The sequence below is a fragment of the Nestor notabilis genome, unplaced genomic scaffold (assembly GCF_000696875.1).
Source record: "Nestor notabilis isolate BGI_N333 unplaced genomic scaffold, ASM69687v1 scaffold19463, whole genome shotgun sequence".
Lineage (NCBI taxonomy): Eukaryota > Metazoa > Chordata > Aves > Psittaciformes > Psittacidae > Nestor > Nestor notabilis.
The window spans coordinates 1-17,980 of record NW_009921720.1 but is presented as its reverse complement, the minus strand read 5'-3'; the positions used below and the strand labels follow the sequence as shown (position 1 = coordinate 17,980).

Genomic DNA, 17,980 nt, shown 5'->3' with positions numbered 1-17,980 from the left:
AATTAGCCTGGAGTTTTTAAAGAAAACAAAACACAGTCTGAAGGGGATCTCACTGGGCTAAGCTGTGCCATTGCTCCAGCAATCCAAGTCCAGAGGCTGGCACACCACTGATTTACTCCCACCACGTGCAGGAGCGTAGCAGTGGAAGGAGACGTAATGCACAACCCCTTTCATTAGTCATGTTGACAAATCAGAAATAACTCAAGATACCTTAATTACAAAGCCCGAAATCCACTTTCACACCTCACCGGGAGTAGTGGGAAGGGAATCAATCCTTCAAGGGAAAGAAATGAGCTGGTTCGAGTTGTTAGGGATGGTAAAGGGGCTGCAAATGCTGGGTTTAAGTTGGTAAAAACATTCTAATGAATCATTCCTGAGATTAAGGGGGTTTTCTGCATTGTTATTTTATTTTCAAGATGCTTGTTATCCCCTAAAAAGCTCATCCTCAATTTCCCCACTAGCATCCACAAGTCCTAAAACAGGCATCCCAAACCCATATGAACCTGTGTTATTAAACCAATAGCAGCACATTCCAAGCTCCATGCACAATAGCCCTACTGAACGCAGGTCTGCAGGGGGACCCTCCTGTGTTGATGCTGGGTAGAGGTGGCTACATCCTCCTGAAATGTAGAGATCTGGCATAAAAAGGTGTTTTTATCAGGAGGCAGAGAAACATTCCCCCCCAACACACACCCCTCCACATAAAGCCCCATCAGTGAGCTATGTAACATCAGTGCTTTAAGGCAGTCACATAAACAGCAGTAGGAAAGCCTGCCCAAGCATCCCCAGAGCAAGCAGGGACTCCACCAGCCACCCAGGAAAGACCTAATATAAGCTGTAAAACTAATTTCAGCTTCAACAGGAAGGCTGCTCCTTGATGTATCTCTCTAATTGGGTAGGAGAGCAAGCCATTGGGACAGCAGAGGAAATCTGCTCTTCTCCACTCCCTGAGAAATGTAATGACATGATTGCAAAGTGTTTTTATCAGTTCCCCAGACTGCAAGAGCCGACTGCACCATTCATCAGGAGGAGAATGGACCAGGAGGACAATCAGAAATCCATTAGCAAGCTGCCGCTTGCCTCTGCGGCTGCCTGAGCTCCCGATCAAATGTCAGAGCACTGAATGGCTTCTATTACTTGAGAGGAGGAAAGGATCAGGGAATTGTTTCAAGCTGATAAAGATATTATTACAATTTAGCTTTCATTAGCATGAGGGCAACCATTTGCAATTTACATTGCCCCTTGAAGCAAGTTTCTCCAATCTGGGAGAAAAGCTTCCAGCGTAATTAAAATGGAGAGAGATCTGCTCCAATCTCACCAGCTCACAGCACAAGGGAGGTGGTAAGGGAAGAAGGAAGAACTGGAGATGGAGGTAGGGCTGCTCGTTGGTTGTGGTTAATGCTTTGACAACCTGCATTCAGAAGTCAGGGCTCAACTGTGAAATACTGCAAACTTGCAAGAAAATAGCAAGAATTACCAATGCTGCTATTTACTAGCAGGGGAGTGACCCTGTAAGAATATGTTAGCTCACCATCAGCATTTCATCCTGCTCTTCCGCTAAGCTGCACACTCATTTCTGCTGTCAGTAACACTTTGTTGTCCATGTATCAAACCACAACATAGATCCAAAACCAATCTGCTCAAAGTCTTCCCCTCTCCCTGTTACTTCTTCTCTTAGATGAAAGGTGATGAGGCCATTTAAAAAGCAAATAACCAGGTTCACATACACATTCGTACATTAAAAACAAATGTCTGTGCCATCTCACTCCAGTGTTATTTACAACGTGTCTGAAATCCTTTATCTGAGCTATTATCTGGCACAGAGACTAAAATAAGTTATTGAGTGTATTAGCAACATATTGCAGATTGAAGTGATTTGTGCAGATTCACTCTATTCATATGCTGTTGATGCTTAAAATATAATGAAGAATTTAAAAGAGGAAACGTGCATATGTGCTAGGAAGTAGGGAAAAAAATAACAATTAAAAAAAATTAGGAATTCTCCAGTGCAAGCACATCCAACTGAGCTGATTCTCATTACCTTTCATCTGCCAAAAAAACAAATTAAAATATCAATCAAATCTAGTGATCCAGGTAAAAGTCTTAAGCTTCATCTTTGGTTCAATAACAACAATTATTGTGTCATTGTTCTCAACTCGTTGAGCTCCTCAAATGAGATCAGGAAAGACTACTGCAAAACACACACCCCATAAAATAAATCTCAACAAAATCTGCCATCTGCAATACCTGAATTACATTTGAATCATTTTTACCTCTAAAACAGGTAACAGTGAAATGAAATGAAGGTTTTCAGCATTTCCATGATGAAATGTCAGCCATAAATCCACTACTGTAAAGCCTTCACCTTTTTTATTTATTGGAATTTCTCTATTTTTCCAAGTAAAAGTCAGTCTGAAGCCTTGAAGTGTGCTAAAGCAGTGTGGCAGTATTAGATCCTGGAGGAGTAAAGGCTAAGATACACTTACTCACCACTGGAAGTCCAGCATGCGTGCAGCGTTATAAACCGGTGTGCACAGCTATCACAATTTACACACAGGAGCAGACACCAGACTGGTGACACAGTAGCTGGTGTCACCTTAAAGCTCTGTTTTATCTTCTACCAAGACAAAAGGAAACACATATCCATAAGCACCCTCCCAGACTACTAAAAGAAAATTTCACACAAGTCCCAGTGCCTGTCCTTCCTTCATCTGCACGGATCAGACCATACACAGACATTAAAATACTGACAACCAGCGGAAGGGACTAGATCTAGTGCATCTTCTTTAAACCACAAGCTAGAACCGATGGAGAAGGAGTGATTTGCCCACTGGTGACAGGTTTTCCACGTAGCCCAGCCTAGCAGGGATCAGCCAACACCAGCATCTGAAGACAATGGCACGGTTGATATCAGATGAGATAAGCTATTAGTTATGGCCCAGTTCCTACAAGACAGATGTCCTTACTGCAGTCCATAAGCACAGCCTTGCTGACAGCATCAGAGCTGGGCAAGTGGGCAGGCCATACTAAAACACCCTTTCTCTCCCTAAAAAGCCCACAACCCTTCCACCAGGCACTACCAAGTGCTCACCATCACCACCCTTGGACCTTCCACACTGGGGACTCTTGCCAGTCAGTGGTCTCAAACCAGCACCTTTCCAAGTGCTGGGTTCATGTGAATAAGTTGGGGTTTCAAGAACTTTGAGCACATTCTATGATGTTATTTTATTTGGTTTTGCTCCCGTTCATTTATTCCAATCTGCTGCACCTTCCCCTGGAGAGGTTATTAAATGCTCTGCTAATGGCCACCAGCACTCGTTTAATTCTTCTTAATGAATGTGTGAGCGAGTAGCGGAAGCTATTATGTAGGGCTTAATAAAGGGCGGGAAGGAATCTCCTAAAATTCACTGCCACAGGCTGCTGCTTGAAGATAAAATAAATGGTAATTGCTTGGAACTGGAAAGAGGAGGATGATAAAATGTCCCTAGACATGAGGTAAAAAAAAATACCAAGTGCTATGAACCCAAATCTCAAAGCCCCAAGGATGGCAAAAGCAAGATGGTCTCCTCCTGGCTTTAGCTTTTTGTAATCTTTGAGACACGGATGCTGAATGAGAAATTCAATCTCAGCTGGAATGATTATTGTACAACACTAGCAAGACAACCATTCACACCAAAAAAAACCCAAATGGCATTAATTCAGGCAGCATCTTAGGGAAATATTATTTGCAGGAAAGGGACAACATGATAAAGATGGAAGGACAATGTTTCTGGACTGTTGAACCCAGCAATACAATCCTTCTGAAGATACAGGGTTTATGGTATGAAGGAGACACGTAACAGTTCACTACAACTATGTTTCTTCTTTCCCATCGCTGTTTTGGTCAGGGCTGATGGAAGAAGGGAGATTGCTGGAGGTGGACCTGGTTTCTCCAGTTGCTTCTACTGTTTGTTAAAATACATACAAATCAGCAGGCTTGGAGGAGAAAAAGTGTCTGAACTAGAAGTTGTAAGTGCCTGTCCCACATTGAAGTACTGCAATCACACCACCAGCCTCCCAGCAAGCTGCAGGTCAGACCTCAAGAACTGGTGAGAACAAAGTGGAAATCAAAGACCCACCCCATGTAATCACAATCTAAGAGCAAAATACAGGTTTTCAAAACAAAGCTTTTTATTATAACACACAACAGCTTTCTGTCCACATAATCCTTCACTCAGACAGTATGATCCAGTCACACAGATGAGTTCGGGCAAAACTTTGATCGGTGGCATCAAGAAAGCTGAAAAGCAAGTTTCCCAAGAACGGGTCTGATTTTTGTTCCCACTAAGCAGTTGGAGGTAGTATTTTGCACATTAGAGACTGCCAAAGTATTCACTACATCAGACTGTTCACAAATTACATGAACTTGTACATTTAATTACAGAAGCAGCAATCCGAGATTACAACACACTTGTGATTAGAGCAACAGCTCAAGAGTTAGAGGCTGTGGTGGGAGAGCAGAGCAGGGATGTCTGCACGTCAGCTTAGCCAAGTGCTACCAGCATCTCACATACATCTCATGTCCAAAAAGGACAGCGCCAATCTCTAAGCACCATCCTCCCAAAATGCAGCAGGAAGGAACAACTACGCAGAACTATAGAAAGAAGATGTCAAAATAGCAAATTGAGTGGGCAAGGCTCCATTTCCCTTTTCATAGAGGGGCACAGAGGAAAAGTAGTATTTTCAATAGCAAGCTAATATATCCGAGAGCTTAAAAGTCAACTCAAGAAGAAAAACAAGATTAAGTTCGCTCTTTTTTGCTGCTTAGGGCAGACAAAGCCCCTCTCAGAACACCACCATTTTTCACGCCAGCTTTGACCATCTTAAAACCAGGGGGAAAAGAAAGAGGATAAAATCCAATTTTTCTTTGTTAAATCCTTGGCAGGTCACCTGCAAGCACAGGCCAGCAGCTTTTCTAGCAGGCAGTAAGAAATGATGGTTTTCTTTTCTAAACAAGGATTTCAGTTCCTCCAGCTCGACAGCAGGATTTTCACAGTCCAGTGGAATCCAAAGCGATCAGCCAACCTGCAAGAGCATCCAATTTGAGGATGGACAGTTGCTTCTCGAAGGGGAAAAGTGACAACTTGGCAGAGAGAAAAACACTTATAAAACAACAACAACAAAAAATCAGCTTTAGCAAACTGGTAGACAAAAGATGAGCAGCTACAAGATGAGTGTGAAATGTCAGGGGGTACACTGCACATCTGCAAAGACCAGGTAACTACTGGATAGGCATCTACTAGAGACCCTTATACAGCAAGAGTTTAAATCTTTTCCTACTCTAATGAAAAATCAAAGCAGAATGAATGTGCACAGCACTCTATATCAGCGCTATTACCTGTACAAAAGGCAGTGCTTTAATTTAAACCAGCAAACACAAATTATCCCATCCCTGAGTACCTTCAAGCACTTCCACCTCTACTTAACCCTCTTCCACTCCTACGAAGAAGTCTTATTACCTATTTATATGGGCTTATAGAGCAAGAAGTTGCAGCTTTATGATGATAAAGAACATGAAGACAAATGATGTTTTTTCACTTACGAGCAAGCCAAGCGGGTACTTGTTAACTACCCATGATGTGCTCTGCTGTTTCCTGCTGCAAGGAGGAATGCAGCACATCCCTGGAATCACTACCTCTATAAACCTCAATTACCCAGCCTGAAGATATACATCCAGCTTATCCAAGGACAATCCCTGCACTGAGGGGAAACAACTGAAAGAAATTCAATTATACTTCCAAACTGATGTCAAGTATAGAGAAAAGCTGCTGCTTTTTCTTCTGGTTTTATTTGGTTTGGTAGCAAGAGTGTTCACTGCTGCCGTCTGCAAGAGCCAGATGTGGGAGGAAGAGCAGAAGTGGCATAAGGGAAAGCAGGAACGAAGGTCCTTGTGGCGGTTTATCCGTGGTACGCTACGTTTCCAAATAACAGGAGCTCTGTCATCCCGGCTGGCTCATAACCACCCCCGCAGCAGGAAGCAGCGGAAGAGCCCGGAGAAGCCGTGCACATTTCCATCCTCCTCCCCCATCCCTGTTATCTGCTTCTACTTGTGCATCTCATAAAACACCCTCAGGCCAAGCCCTGCGAGGCCAGCTCCTCAAGCCAAACCTTCCATAAGAACTTCCAGGCACGATCCCAACTCTCTCCCGGCTGGGATGGAGGTGTTAGCCTCTGAAATCAAGACTCAGGACAGGTTGTTCTCAAGGGGAGCTGGAGGTGCTGCGTGGTGTGAGGAGATGAATACAAGCAGCTCCTGGAACCAATGTCCCCAGCTCTGGTGGGGCTTCCTTCAGGCAGGACCTGCCTTCACACAGCTTCCTTAGACCCACAGCGATACAGCATCAGAATGTAGGTGCACTGACAGAACTTCTTAGCAAAAGCTCACCCACAGACTTCCTTTGCCCCCCTCGCCCCCTTTTTTTGATAGCACTTTGCTCAAAGCATTACACTCCGAGATACTTTCTTTTAAACACTTTTTGGATGGGGAGAGAGGAGCAAGAGAAAGCGTCCAACCTCCTCTCTTCCAATTTGTCTAAAGAAATCCATCCGTTCAGCTTTGTATTCAGCATCATTGTGATAATTTTTGATTGAACTGCATATTTGTATCCATTTTAGATAAATCAGCGTTTCATTACAAGTCAGGAAACACCCTACAACTATCTTTTCAATGCACTTCCCCTTAAGTAACACCTTATTCCCCAAAGGAGGCTGCAGAGCTCCCATGGACTCATCCCTTACATACGCTGCACACCTCCATGGGGGCCCAGTACACACAGAAGCAAGAATAAAGAGCCTGCAAATCCAAGTGTGATGGTGTAAGAGTGCAGTAAAGAGGTCTCTGAGGTAGGAGAGAGCACCTTTACATGCATGGGGTTAGCATAACTTCTAAAAATTTTAGACGTAGTACATTTTTAAAATTCAGCTGCCAGCTATTCCAATTTGAGACTCATAAAAAGTACTGTATTAATAATTGAAACGTAAAATGTCTGTCTGATTCACTCCAGTCCTCCGTCCCCCTCCCCAAAGGGCTTGATTTGCCTTAGGGGAGCATTTCACAAGCAGCTCATCAACTTTCTGAAATACAACTTCAGCAGATGAAAGCCTCATAACCACAGAAGAGCTGCTGTCCTTCTAATTCTGGGATTTAAAAACAGTGACATCTACGGAGCTATTCAAACTAATTTAAAGGTAGAACAGCCAAAATACTGTAAGCCCAACCAAGCACTTCCAATACCACACGCTATAGTTATTTCAGATGCAGGTCACCAGCAATCTCCCCATCTCAGCCACAACATCCACCCTTTATCAATGGGCAGACAGTGCTCCACCACTGCGCCATGACTCACGGAGACCAGGGTGATGAGGCACCCGCAACACAGGGTGATTCAAGACTTTTTGGTGGCCATGAAACGTGTCTCATTCCAGGGGCTCCAGATCATCAGGTTCTGAAGGCCATCTGAAGCCCACCGCTTCCTAATTTGGAGACCTTCCAGAGGACAGAGAAGTCTGAGCTGGAAAGCATCTCCTCTGTTGGCATCTGCATCTTTCACCTTGATGTTTTCAGTGCCTCTGTAGTTCTGCAGGATTAAATGATGTGAATGTGACCAATACACTGCAACATTCACTCTTCTGGTGAAAAGTAACCCTAGTTATCGAATTAGAACAAAAAAACCTCACTGAATTTGTGCTACTTATTCCAAAGAGTGGGATGCAAATATTTCATGTTAAGATTTCACGGTTCCTTGAATCCTTTACTGATAACAAATGCAGCACTACTTTCATTTAATGTTCTTCAAATCCTGTGTTTTTAACTACAATTACCAAGCCACGCTACCACTCAGTGAAGTTCACAATTGCTCTCAGGAGAAGTCTGCTTATCAACATTGTGGCAGGTCTTCAATGAAATGTCATGCAGTACCTTTGCTTTGCAGAGGCGAAACTGCAGTCATCAAGATGGTTATATCAGCATTTAAAGCTAGTAGTTGTCTCTGAACATCCAACTTTTATTATTCTAATTCATCCTTCTGCTTGGCTCAAAATATTACACATTTTTTTAAGAGGTGTTACTAGCTCTTTGCATTTTGCTAACCAGTAACAGCGTTTAGGATTTGAAAATAAGAATCCCAGAATCCCAGACTGGTTTGGGTTGAAGGGACCTTAAAGCTCATCCAGTTCTAGCCCCCTGCCACAGGCAGGGACACCTTCCACTACAGCAGGTTGCTCCAAGCCCCTGTGTCCAACGTGGCCTTGAACGCTGCCAGGGATGGGCCAGCCACAGCTCCTCTGGGCGCCCTATGACAGCGCCTCAGCACCCTCACAGGGAAGAGCTTCTGCCTAAGATCTAACCAAAACCTTTCAGTTTAAAGCCATTTAGAATATGTCTGCAAGCTTTACTTAGTGAGCAATACAAAACACAGCACATCTGGTGGTGTACTTGTTGTCACACAAAGCCTCACTGTATATCCACTCTCTATCAAGAGCAAGGTAAAATGCACCAGTAATTCAGTGAGGTCTAATTAGACTGAAGTTTCCCCAACAGACTTTTTCTCCTCGTGACATGGAATCTGAAAGGTTGAGCAACACTTTCACTGTCTTATGTGATCACCTCATCACCATAATTACTACTTAACACCTGAAACGTGATAGCACCTTAACATCCAAATCTCTGCGTGGGAGGCTCTATTTAGACATAACAGACAATTCACAGAACCCAAAGAAATTGCAGCTACTATATGAACATCAACAGTATCAAGTGATGGGAAAAGCTTCGTCTCCACTCCAGTTAATTTCCTTCCAGTAAAAAACATCTATTTTGTATTAAATAGCTGCACATTTGGGGGAAAAAAAAAAAAAGAAGAATGTATATAGCAAGCACATTTAGTGCAATCCATCAATAGTGTTAAAAGAAGGTTTGATTGCACAGAATTTTAAATGCATCTTCTTATCCATCAAGGTAAATATATTAAAGACGAAATAACAGCTTGGCATTAATTCAAAATCTTTCATTTGAGCTTTCCCAAGTTATTTGCAAACCTGAGGTGTAGCCAGACAACAATAGCTCTAATGGCTGTTCCAGTAATTCTGGCTAAACTAGAATGTACCTTTTAAATGAACATTATGTGTTGTCAGATTTAGAGAATGTATGAAGAGAACTTGGAGCTAATAAAAATAAAAACCCATTCAAGCATACATATTTATAGCTTACACTATTTTGCTAGATGCACTAAATCTTCTTCATTATTATAGAATTCTCCCACCCAAAAGAGATTTGAGTAAAATAGAGTATTACTAGATTACAGCTTTGCTTTTGTGAGCATTGTTATGAGTTCCTAACAGTTTAACTCCACAATTAGCTCTGCAATAGCAATTCTGACATTCAGACAACACCAACTGTAGAGATAGCTGTAACAGGCTGAATTTGGTTTCAGTTATTCCCTGAGCATCCTCGCCAGGAAAAGCTCGCACATTTAGAAATGCCAGACACAATGGTACAAAAGGATTTACAGAATCAATTTCTGTGCTGAGAGGACCACAGAATTTAATAAAAAAGAAATTAAAAACATGTATATGACTCTAAAAAGTCAGTGTGGCTTAACAAAAGAGACAGGGGAATGAGATTAAATGCAGAAGACAGCAATGAGGGAAAAGGAATACAGCGCTGAAAACTATTTCCGTTTGGTTGGGGGATTTTTAAATGAAGAATAGGCTGAAATGGAGCTTGAGGAGGCAAGGGAGCAAGATTTTCCCATTACAGCAAAAGCAAACATCACCTACCAACCTCTTTTTCCATCAGCAAGCATGCTCAGGAAGATTATAGGCTCTAAAAGTAACTAAAGGGACTTGACAGCCACCATTCCTGAAATTCACGGTTGACACTTCTGACCCTGGTTCTTGCCATCAGCTTTCGCTCATTTCCAAGACACTTCTTACTGCAGGGAGTTTGCTTTAACCAAAGCACGTTTCGAGCAAGATTCAAAGAAGACACCTGGTGGCCAGTGCCTCAAATGACAGTTCAGTTTTCTCCAAGTTTATTACAAAGGCATCACAAACCCCCAAGCAAAACCAGTGGAGTTTGCTGCAGAACAGCCCTGTTAACAGCCCACTGTGGTCATGCCAGAAACCAGGACCTCAGTGACAGCCCTCTACCAGTTACAACAGCACCTAAAAAGCAGCCTTGGAAATTGGGCAACTTGAAAACAAATGAAATAGCAAACATTTCCTGAAAGCCCAAGCAATTTCCTATTTAAAGTTTCCACGTCCTTACCCCACTGCCATTCACACATTCAGCCTCTGGGAAAACAACATTGTTTGTTCTGGGAACACACACCCCAATAAAAAAGGCCATGAAAAAGCCATCAGTGACACCAGGTGTGGACTGGAACTGAGCAGCTCATTGGGGTCACTGCAAAAACCTGATAGAGCTGATGTGTGTGTGTTGGTAGGTTCGGGATGCATGAAGTAAGTGACATTTCCTCCTATACAGCATCTGTGTGATGACAAACACAAGGAACATGCCCAGGTCAAATTGTACTTCCAATGGTGATGGACATCGGACAGGGAGCACACAGCAGGTCAAGCAAAGGGGGGAATCCTGTACTCTGCAAGCTTTGCCATCTCCAAACCCAAGAATTTAACAGGCAGCAGAATACATAATTCAATATGGTCTTCATCAGATATTAACCCCAGCTTCTGAGGCCACCATTCCCTCTTTGATGCAAACGTGGAGTGCAAACAAGGTTCAGGGGTTTACTATTTTATGAGCTTTGAGGAGAGACAGGACCAAACAGAATTTGCTACTGATCAGACAGCACTCAAAGGATGTGTAGAGCGAGGCAGACTGGACACAACACAGGCTCTGGAAAGGCACAGAAGTACTGAGATGGTATGGTAGGAAGAAGGTAGGAACTGAAGTCAGCCTAGAAGATGAATGCACCAAAATGCCTTAGAAAAGCAGCACTAATGGATAAGAAGCTTCTCAAGGCAGGCAACGTCTAGCAGTATTGATTCTTCAATACACACAATGAAACCAAAGTCTTAATGATTAATAATCCATTGTGAAATTCTATTCATTAGGCAAAAACAGTGCACAGAGATGACACAACATAAATCAGGCAGTCTCCTCACTCATAAAAGAATGATGATCTTGCTTGCATCCATGTAAACTAGCAGCAATCACTCTGCAGAAAAGCAAGCTCATGCTTTTCACAACCTAACCAGTAACAACAAGGAAGAAATGCTGGGAAAGAACAAAACCCACCAACATCAATTTCAACACCAACTTCAGAAAGTACCTTAAGCAAAAACTAAAGCAAGCTGGTATTCAGGACACACTTGCTCCATCCACACGCTTGCAGAGAGCACCAGGGATGAACCTAGGGATTACCAACCCTCAAGAGCATCAACTCCCCACTTTCAAGCTTAATATTTCAACTCTTTGATTTAATATGCTGAAAGTTGTTGGTTAATGTTGAAGTGTGCTGAATGAGATGACTGCTTACAAGCAATGATTTCTGTTCTAATACCCTGCAGCTTTCTCTTGCCTCCCTCTCCTGATCTTCTTACACAGCCTTCCTATTAAAATCTGTAAGAATGCAGAACCAGCACAATCCATTAATGGAAGTCTCGTATATGAGCAACCACTACCTATTTGTCATGAAGGAGATAAACTGCTTAAACATGGCAAGTTATCAAAGATTAGTCAGTGCACAAAACAGAACTGCTTTTGCCCAGGAAAAGGATTAGCCTTTCCCCATCATTGTCATCTTCCACCTCAGCGTATGGAAAAGCAGTTTAGCAAGTCCTAAGTCTCCTTCTTAACATCCCAACCATAGATCAAGTTTTGTGGAGGATCTTCTTAGCGAAACCTACTGGTATTTGATAACTGAAGTAGGAAAAAATATAGCGAGAGCTTCGTATGATGAAAAGGGATACAGTCAGAGGCAGTAAACAAATCTGCATTCAGTGAGCAGCATTAACCGGAACAATACTGGAGCACATCAAAGTTGGATACATAAGCAATGATCTCAAAAGCTGGGGATAAATCTCTCCTAATAGAGATGGAAATTAAAGTTTGGGAGCTGCCAAATCTCCGACCTAACAACAAGGAAAGTTTGTCAGTTTAGAATGCAGACCCGAGGTATTGAAGGCAGGCTCTAAATAACGACTCCTATTAGGCCAGTGCGAATGATAGAGTTTCAGGTGAATGGCCTAAAGTGAAATCAGGTGTAGTAAAGCAGTTTCTTTCAAGTCTCAGGTTTTGGAGTTGGTGAAGCAGAGATGGGGTATAAAAACACCCTGAGGAACAATGGAAAGAGATAAATGCAGGGTCTGTAACTACACGGGTTTAAAGAAACAGAATTCTAGTATGGAAGGAATCTCATTGAAATCACTTCCATGTATGAGCAATTGACTGTCTAATAAATGTATATTGCATATAAAGAAGATCTATTGAGCTCATCTGTTGGATAAAGAATAATGAGTACAAAATCATATAGTACTACTTGATCACAACGTGCCCTGGACAGCCCAGTTGTTAGAAGTATATCCAAAGCCATACAGTTATTAGTAACATTTTACAACAACAAAATAAAAGAAAACATGGTATAAAACAATTGGCATTTCATAAAAATAACAAACCCCAATGTAATTATAACAGCATATATTGTGGCATATACCTGTATATGCTGGTCAATCACTAAGTCCTGATGAAGGAACCAATTATAAAGTCATTTACTCATTTTCACAATCCAAGCAGTGGAAACATGAAATTTAACAGCATAAAACAAGATAGATTATTAAACTTGAAAACTCTTAAAAATAAATTTTCCAATAATACAGGGAAAGATACTTTTAATTGGTGTTTTTGTCTAACAGTAAATGTCATGGGGCATATCTGCAACTGCCAGCTCATGCTATAGATCTGATTTGGACAATTACTTCCTAATTAAAACTTTCAGCACCCTTGCAAGGGAAGAGTTCAGACCCAATATGAAAGAGACTGTAGCATGCTGACTTCAGCTATAAAAGTGTAAAGTACACATTCAGCACTAAAGGAATAAGAAAAATGGATCCACTTCCTGGAGTTTGTCTCTGTGGCAAGGTAAACAGTTTGTTTATGCTTCCCTATCACTTATCTGCTGGAGAGAAACTATCACAAAGATCACATTTTATCACTGCAAGACGCAAAGAAAAGAACATTCCTGTGTGAGTGCTTTATCAAGTATATTCTAAAGGTACTTAAAATAAACCTCAAAGCTGAACAACTGTCACTTCCTGGTAGTGTAAAGGTGTAACACATTAAAAAAAGAAGTTCCTTCTCTTTCTACCAGCTCTACAGTTACTATGGTTGTAATCACTTTGCAGAATGACTCAAACACCACAAAACTATGAAAAAGTTGTAAGACCAGGTTGCTGTCTATCAGTGATCCATTATATATAACAAGCAGCAGCATATAAGAACGTCTCACAGCGAAAACCTTTTTGAAGGTTTCTTCTTCCTCCCATATCAATTATTTCTCTCAACACCACAACAAAACCAGCACTAATAACAGCAAATGTCCCTCTGCAGCATCATTTTAAAGACTTACGCATCAAGATATTTACCATAATTTTGCATTGTTAAATCCAAAAAACCCACAGTTCAGTTCCCACCAATGTGCCCATGGAAAGATGGGCCCATTCCTGGTCATGGTCACAACTTACAAAGCAAGGAATGCATACATCAGACTCAACCCTCCTGGCTTGACAAGTGGAGACACTGCTCAGGATTTCACCTCTCAGAACACAGCTCTGCTGCTGACCAAAGCAGCGTCAGGTCAGTAAATGGAATTCAAAGCTGTGGACCAAATCTACCACCTCACTGAGGAGTTACCCCAGCATCTTTTCTTCACCTCAGCATCTCAGGTCTAATGATTCAAATTCATTTTATAAGCCTTCAGGTGCTGCTTTTACTTGGAGATACTGTTCCATCAAGATGCTTCAGGGAATCTGCTTATCATTCAGCACAGCAACGCCTACCCAAGACAGTTAGAGAAGGCGTAGTGTTTGCTGATCACTCCAGTCAAATACTGCAAACTCCAGGATCCAAGCTGAGCCCTGTGGGAATACCCTTTCTTTTCAGAAGTTTGAGTTTTGCTGAGGTTCATGCTCTGGAAAGGCAAAAGATACTTTAGCATGCAAACTCTGAAACCCATTGACAAAGTTTTTCCCATTAACTGTCTACTGATCACAGCTTTTCTCTCAGTTGGATGTTCCCAAAAAGCAGTGACCATGGGCTCATTTCTCAGCTGAGAAAAGCACAGGGGAAGACACAAACATTGCCTTTGTACTTGCTCACAATTTCAAGCTTACAAGCAATCTAAGAGATGGAAGTAATCTGTGTCAAGATGAAATCTGTAAAATCCCATCAGGGCCTGCTCTGCTGCCCAGGGTAACCACACCAGCATGAACTCCAGCTTGTAAAACACCCTTCATGGAGAAAGCAGCAACACAAAGAAAGAAGAACCAAACTTGCCCATAGATTATTTTTTCCCCCCCTTAACGCACTCTTCAGTTGTCAACTCATGACACAATTTAGAGCCTTTCTCCATTATTCTCACAGCACATTTGACCACCAGCAGAGCCGATTTCTGGCCAGTTGCCTCCTTGCTTTTCAGAAGGCTCTCGATGCATTGCTTTGAGTGCCATGACCGAGAAACAGAATTACTTGCCTGGAAGTTATTCTGCCTTACACCGGTAGTATCTGTTAATACTAACCCTTTCAGCTAAGATTCAATACCACTCAGTATTGCCACAGTAGAACTTAGCAGGTAGTGGTGCCACTGAAATAGGGTCATGAAACAGCTTTACCAGACCACAGCCATAACAGGAGCGTCATGCTACTACCAACTCTGCTTTTTGTTTGTTTAATCATGAGTTTTAATGTACAAGAACTACAAACAAGTACCTTTAAGAGTTTGATTATCCCTAGGGGATTACTTTAAGCAGCCAACCCTGGAATTTCTCCTTAAGCATTTCTTAATTATGAAAAGCAAGAAACATTATTTTCCCGGGACAAACAGGGTCCCGCAGTGTGACAGAGAAACCAGATACAGTGTTTGGCATTTACAAGAAACTGTGTAATGAAAATACTGAAAGACAAACACGCAAAAATTCAAGCCCTAAAAGAACACCAATCTATTTTTATGAACTACAGCCCATGGCACCAGACCTGAATAGGACTGAAAACATTAAACACTATTCTGTCCATCATGTCAGACTGTATTTCAAAGAAATTATCTATGAAGAGAGAAACAAAGAACTTATAAAACGAACTTTGTTCCCTCTGTATTTTTCCAGGTTATTTTAGAATGGCATTTTTCAGGATAGGAGCAGCTCAAACTCCAAACAGAGCTGAACAACAACCAACAGTGGTACAGATTCTACCGCCTGAACTTCGAAGAACCATTTTAGACACTCAGAGGAAGAAACTTTCCCTCATGTGGATAAGCGAGGCTGATCTTTTGCAGTTCTCTTACCAGATGTCCTAGCCTTGATGTCCCCTTTCAAGAGTATTCTTTTCTAAATCAAGACATTGAGGTCTCTTGTGGACATATGGTGCATGGACATGATAGACGCTATTTTTCTTTGCAAGTGTGCTCAGATCTTCTGACCTCAGGTCATACTAGCAAGAAGTTACCATCTGCCTATTGCTGTTAGATGATCAAAAAGGAGCGTTTCTGGCGCTTCTGTTACATCAAAACACCAAAGGTAGTTAGAATATTGTACTGCTTGCAGTTAGTGCTCTCACCGTAGCTCATCTGACCTTGAAACTCTGTCCAAAGTAGTGAAAGCAGCAACCAAACTGGGGGTGGAGGAGCGGGTGTATTCCAGGATTGAAAGCATGGCTTGGAAAAATCCAGCAGTGGGTTCATCATCAGAGGGCCAAGTTAGCTACATTCATTACAAGTTAGTTATGTTCTTTAACCTCCCTTTAATCACGGTCAATTTCCTCAGCGCACAAACATCGTAAGGGAAATACAAAGAAACAACACCAACAAAACTCAAAGCAGTATTTCAGTGCAGAAGTACATACACAGGATCTGTCTTTGCTGAACACTGCAGGGGATTTCTTGGGCCCTTCTAGAAACACAGAACGAGAGAAAGTTTGAAAGCAAAGCCCAGCTGAAACGAAACTAAATCAAAACTTTGCCACTAACTACACTGTGCTCTCAGACACAGCAAATACTTCCGGTTTTAGCTGAGATTACTGCTGTTTTGTTCACAGATAAACTTCCTCGAGAGGACAAAACCTACTGAAACAGCTTTGTGTCTTCTCAAAGAATATTAGAATTTAATAAGCGTTGTGCAAAAGCAAGGATTGCCCCAAGAAGTTTCAGCAAAACAATGCATTCTTGTGCCACACTTTTGTAGAGATGCCTTTAGTTTACGATTTCTTTAGTAATTTTTCTTTTTAAGAAAAATAAAGCAACATTTGAACCTATCACTAAACCTACTCTGAGTCCTTCCGAGCTTTTCATCTCGCTTCTTTCCTGAGATTCTCAGTCACCTTCTAATTCGCACAAGACCAGCAAGTGACAGGGGCTGCTGCACTCCTAACTTGGCCACTTTTATCCTCCAGCACTTCAATCCATCACAGCACAAAATGAAGGTTTAACCCTCTCTGAGAAACCACTAACCAAAAGTGCTGTAGCGACATGGAACAAATTAACAAGAAACTTCTATTCCAAACGGTTTTCAAACAGCAGTATCCACAAACTTCGCAAAAGCCTTTTCCTTTCTCCCAAGTTGGAGAGTCCCTTTTGTGAAGATAATTAAAGGCCACTTGTCACCGATCACAGCATCACCTTCAACTGTGGTTGGTCTACACCTACAAAACTCTTTTCCACACTATAAACCAGAACACAGCTAAGGCAGAAATGAGAAACTTGTACAATGTTAAAAGTTAAAAAGTTACTTCCTTGTATTTCACATTAGGCTGGACAATAACCTCTCCCCAGGTTTCAAGCAATCTGCCCCAGGTGTTTTCTTAATAAACAATCACAGAAGATTCGCATTAAGACAGAGAGAGAAAATAAGACTTCCATGAAGTACAGTATCTCTGTATCATGCCCTTAAATAGATCTGTATCACATCTAGCTCAGCAAATCAAAGTTAAACCAGAAGAAATATCCATAGAAACCTCTTACCATGTTCGACGAAGACGTTACAGTGTGGGCCCCCATGCCTCGATGACTCCTTCTTCCCTGCTCCCTTGATAAAGTGCAGGGCAGGCAGACTCGGCCTCCTTTGGTCCCCAAGAACTTTTCCAGGCTGCTGCCCCATAAAGTAACTATGGGCAGCCTTTCCCAGGACGAGAAGTTTTTGAAGAAGTCCGTGATCCCTGATCTTCCAGGTTGGGAAGGAGCTTTGAAGGACAACGTACTTCAGGTGGGTGCGCTGGGTGCACACACTGTGTGATAAAGTCACTTGAGGTGAAGAATTAAGACAAGCGCAGGTTCCTCCAATGCTTCTGAAGACAGCAACAAGGCTCCTGAGGCGGCTTTATGCAAAGAAAACGAGTAAAAGTTCCAACTGCTTACTAATGACCAAGCGTTACCAAGGGGTCGGGTCGCCATATGTAGTGTGTCTTCCACCAGGTAAAGGAGAATTATGAGTTCATCTCACAGGCAAGAAACCACATGTAGGCTCAGCCAGGGCAGGACACAGCCATTCCCACCGCAATCAGTGTCAAGGTTTCTTTTTTTTTTCCTCCTTTTCTTTTGCATAGCATTGAGTTAGCGAAGGCCAAAGAGCCACGTATTTGGCTTCAAGTATCGTAGAAGTCTAGCAGGATCAAGTACACCGAGACCATGTCCACCAGCAAGGCGAAGCTTTGGGCCTGGCTCCTCAGGGCGAGGGGCTCCTCACAACGCCTCGCCTCCTTCCATCGCAAGCCTCGGCC

At 42.2% G+C, this 17,980-nt stretch overlaps 1 protein-coding gene across 1 annotated transcript in view; it reads right to left on the bottom strand.

Annotated features, from left to right (window-relative positions):
- ABL1 (ABL proto-oncogene 1, non-receptor tyrosine kinase) overlaps positions 1-17,430 on the bottom strand; it is a 74,874-nt gene extending 57,444 nt beyond the window's left edge. The window contains exon 1 of the mRNA XM_010011280.1: positions 17,226-17,430. Within this exon, the coding sequence (XP_010009582.1) occupies positions 17,226-17,361 (136 nt within the window). The 5' untranslated portion in view covers positions 17,362-17,430. The remainder of the gene's footprint in view (positions 1-17,225) is intronic.
- Between the last annotated feature and the right edge of the window lie 550 nt (positions 17,431-17,980).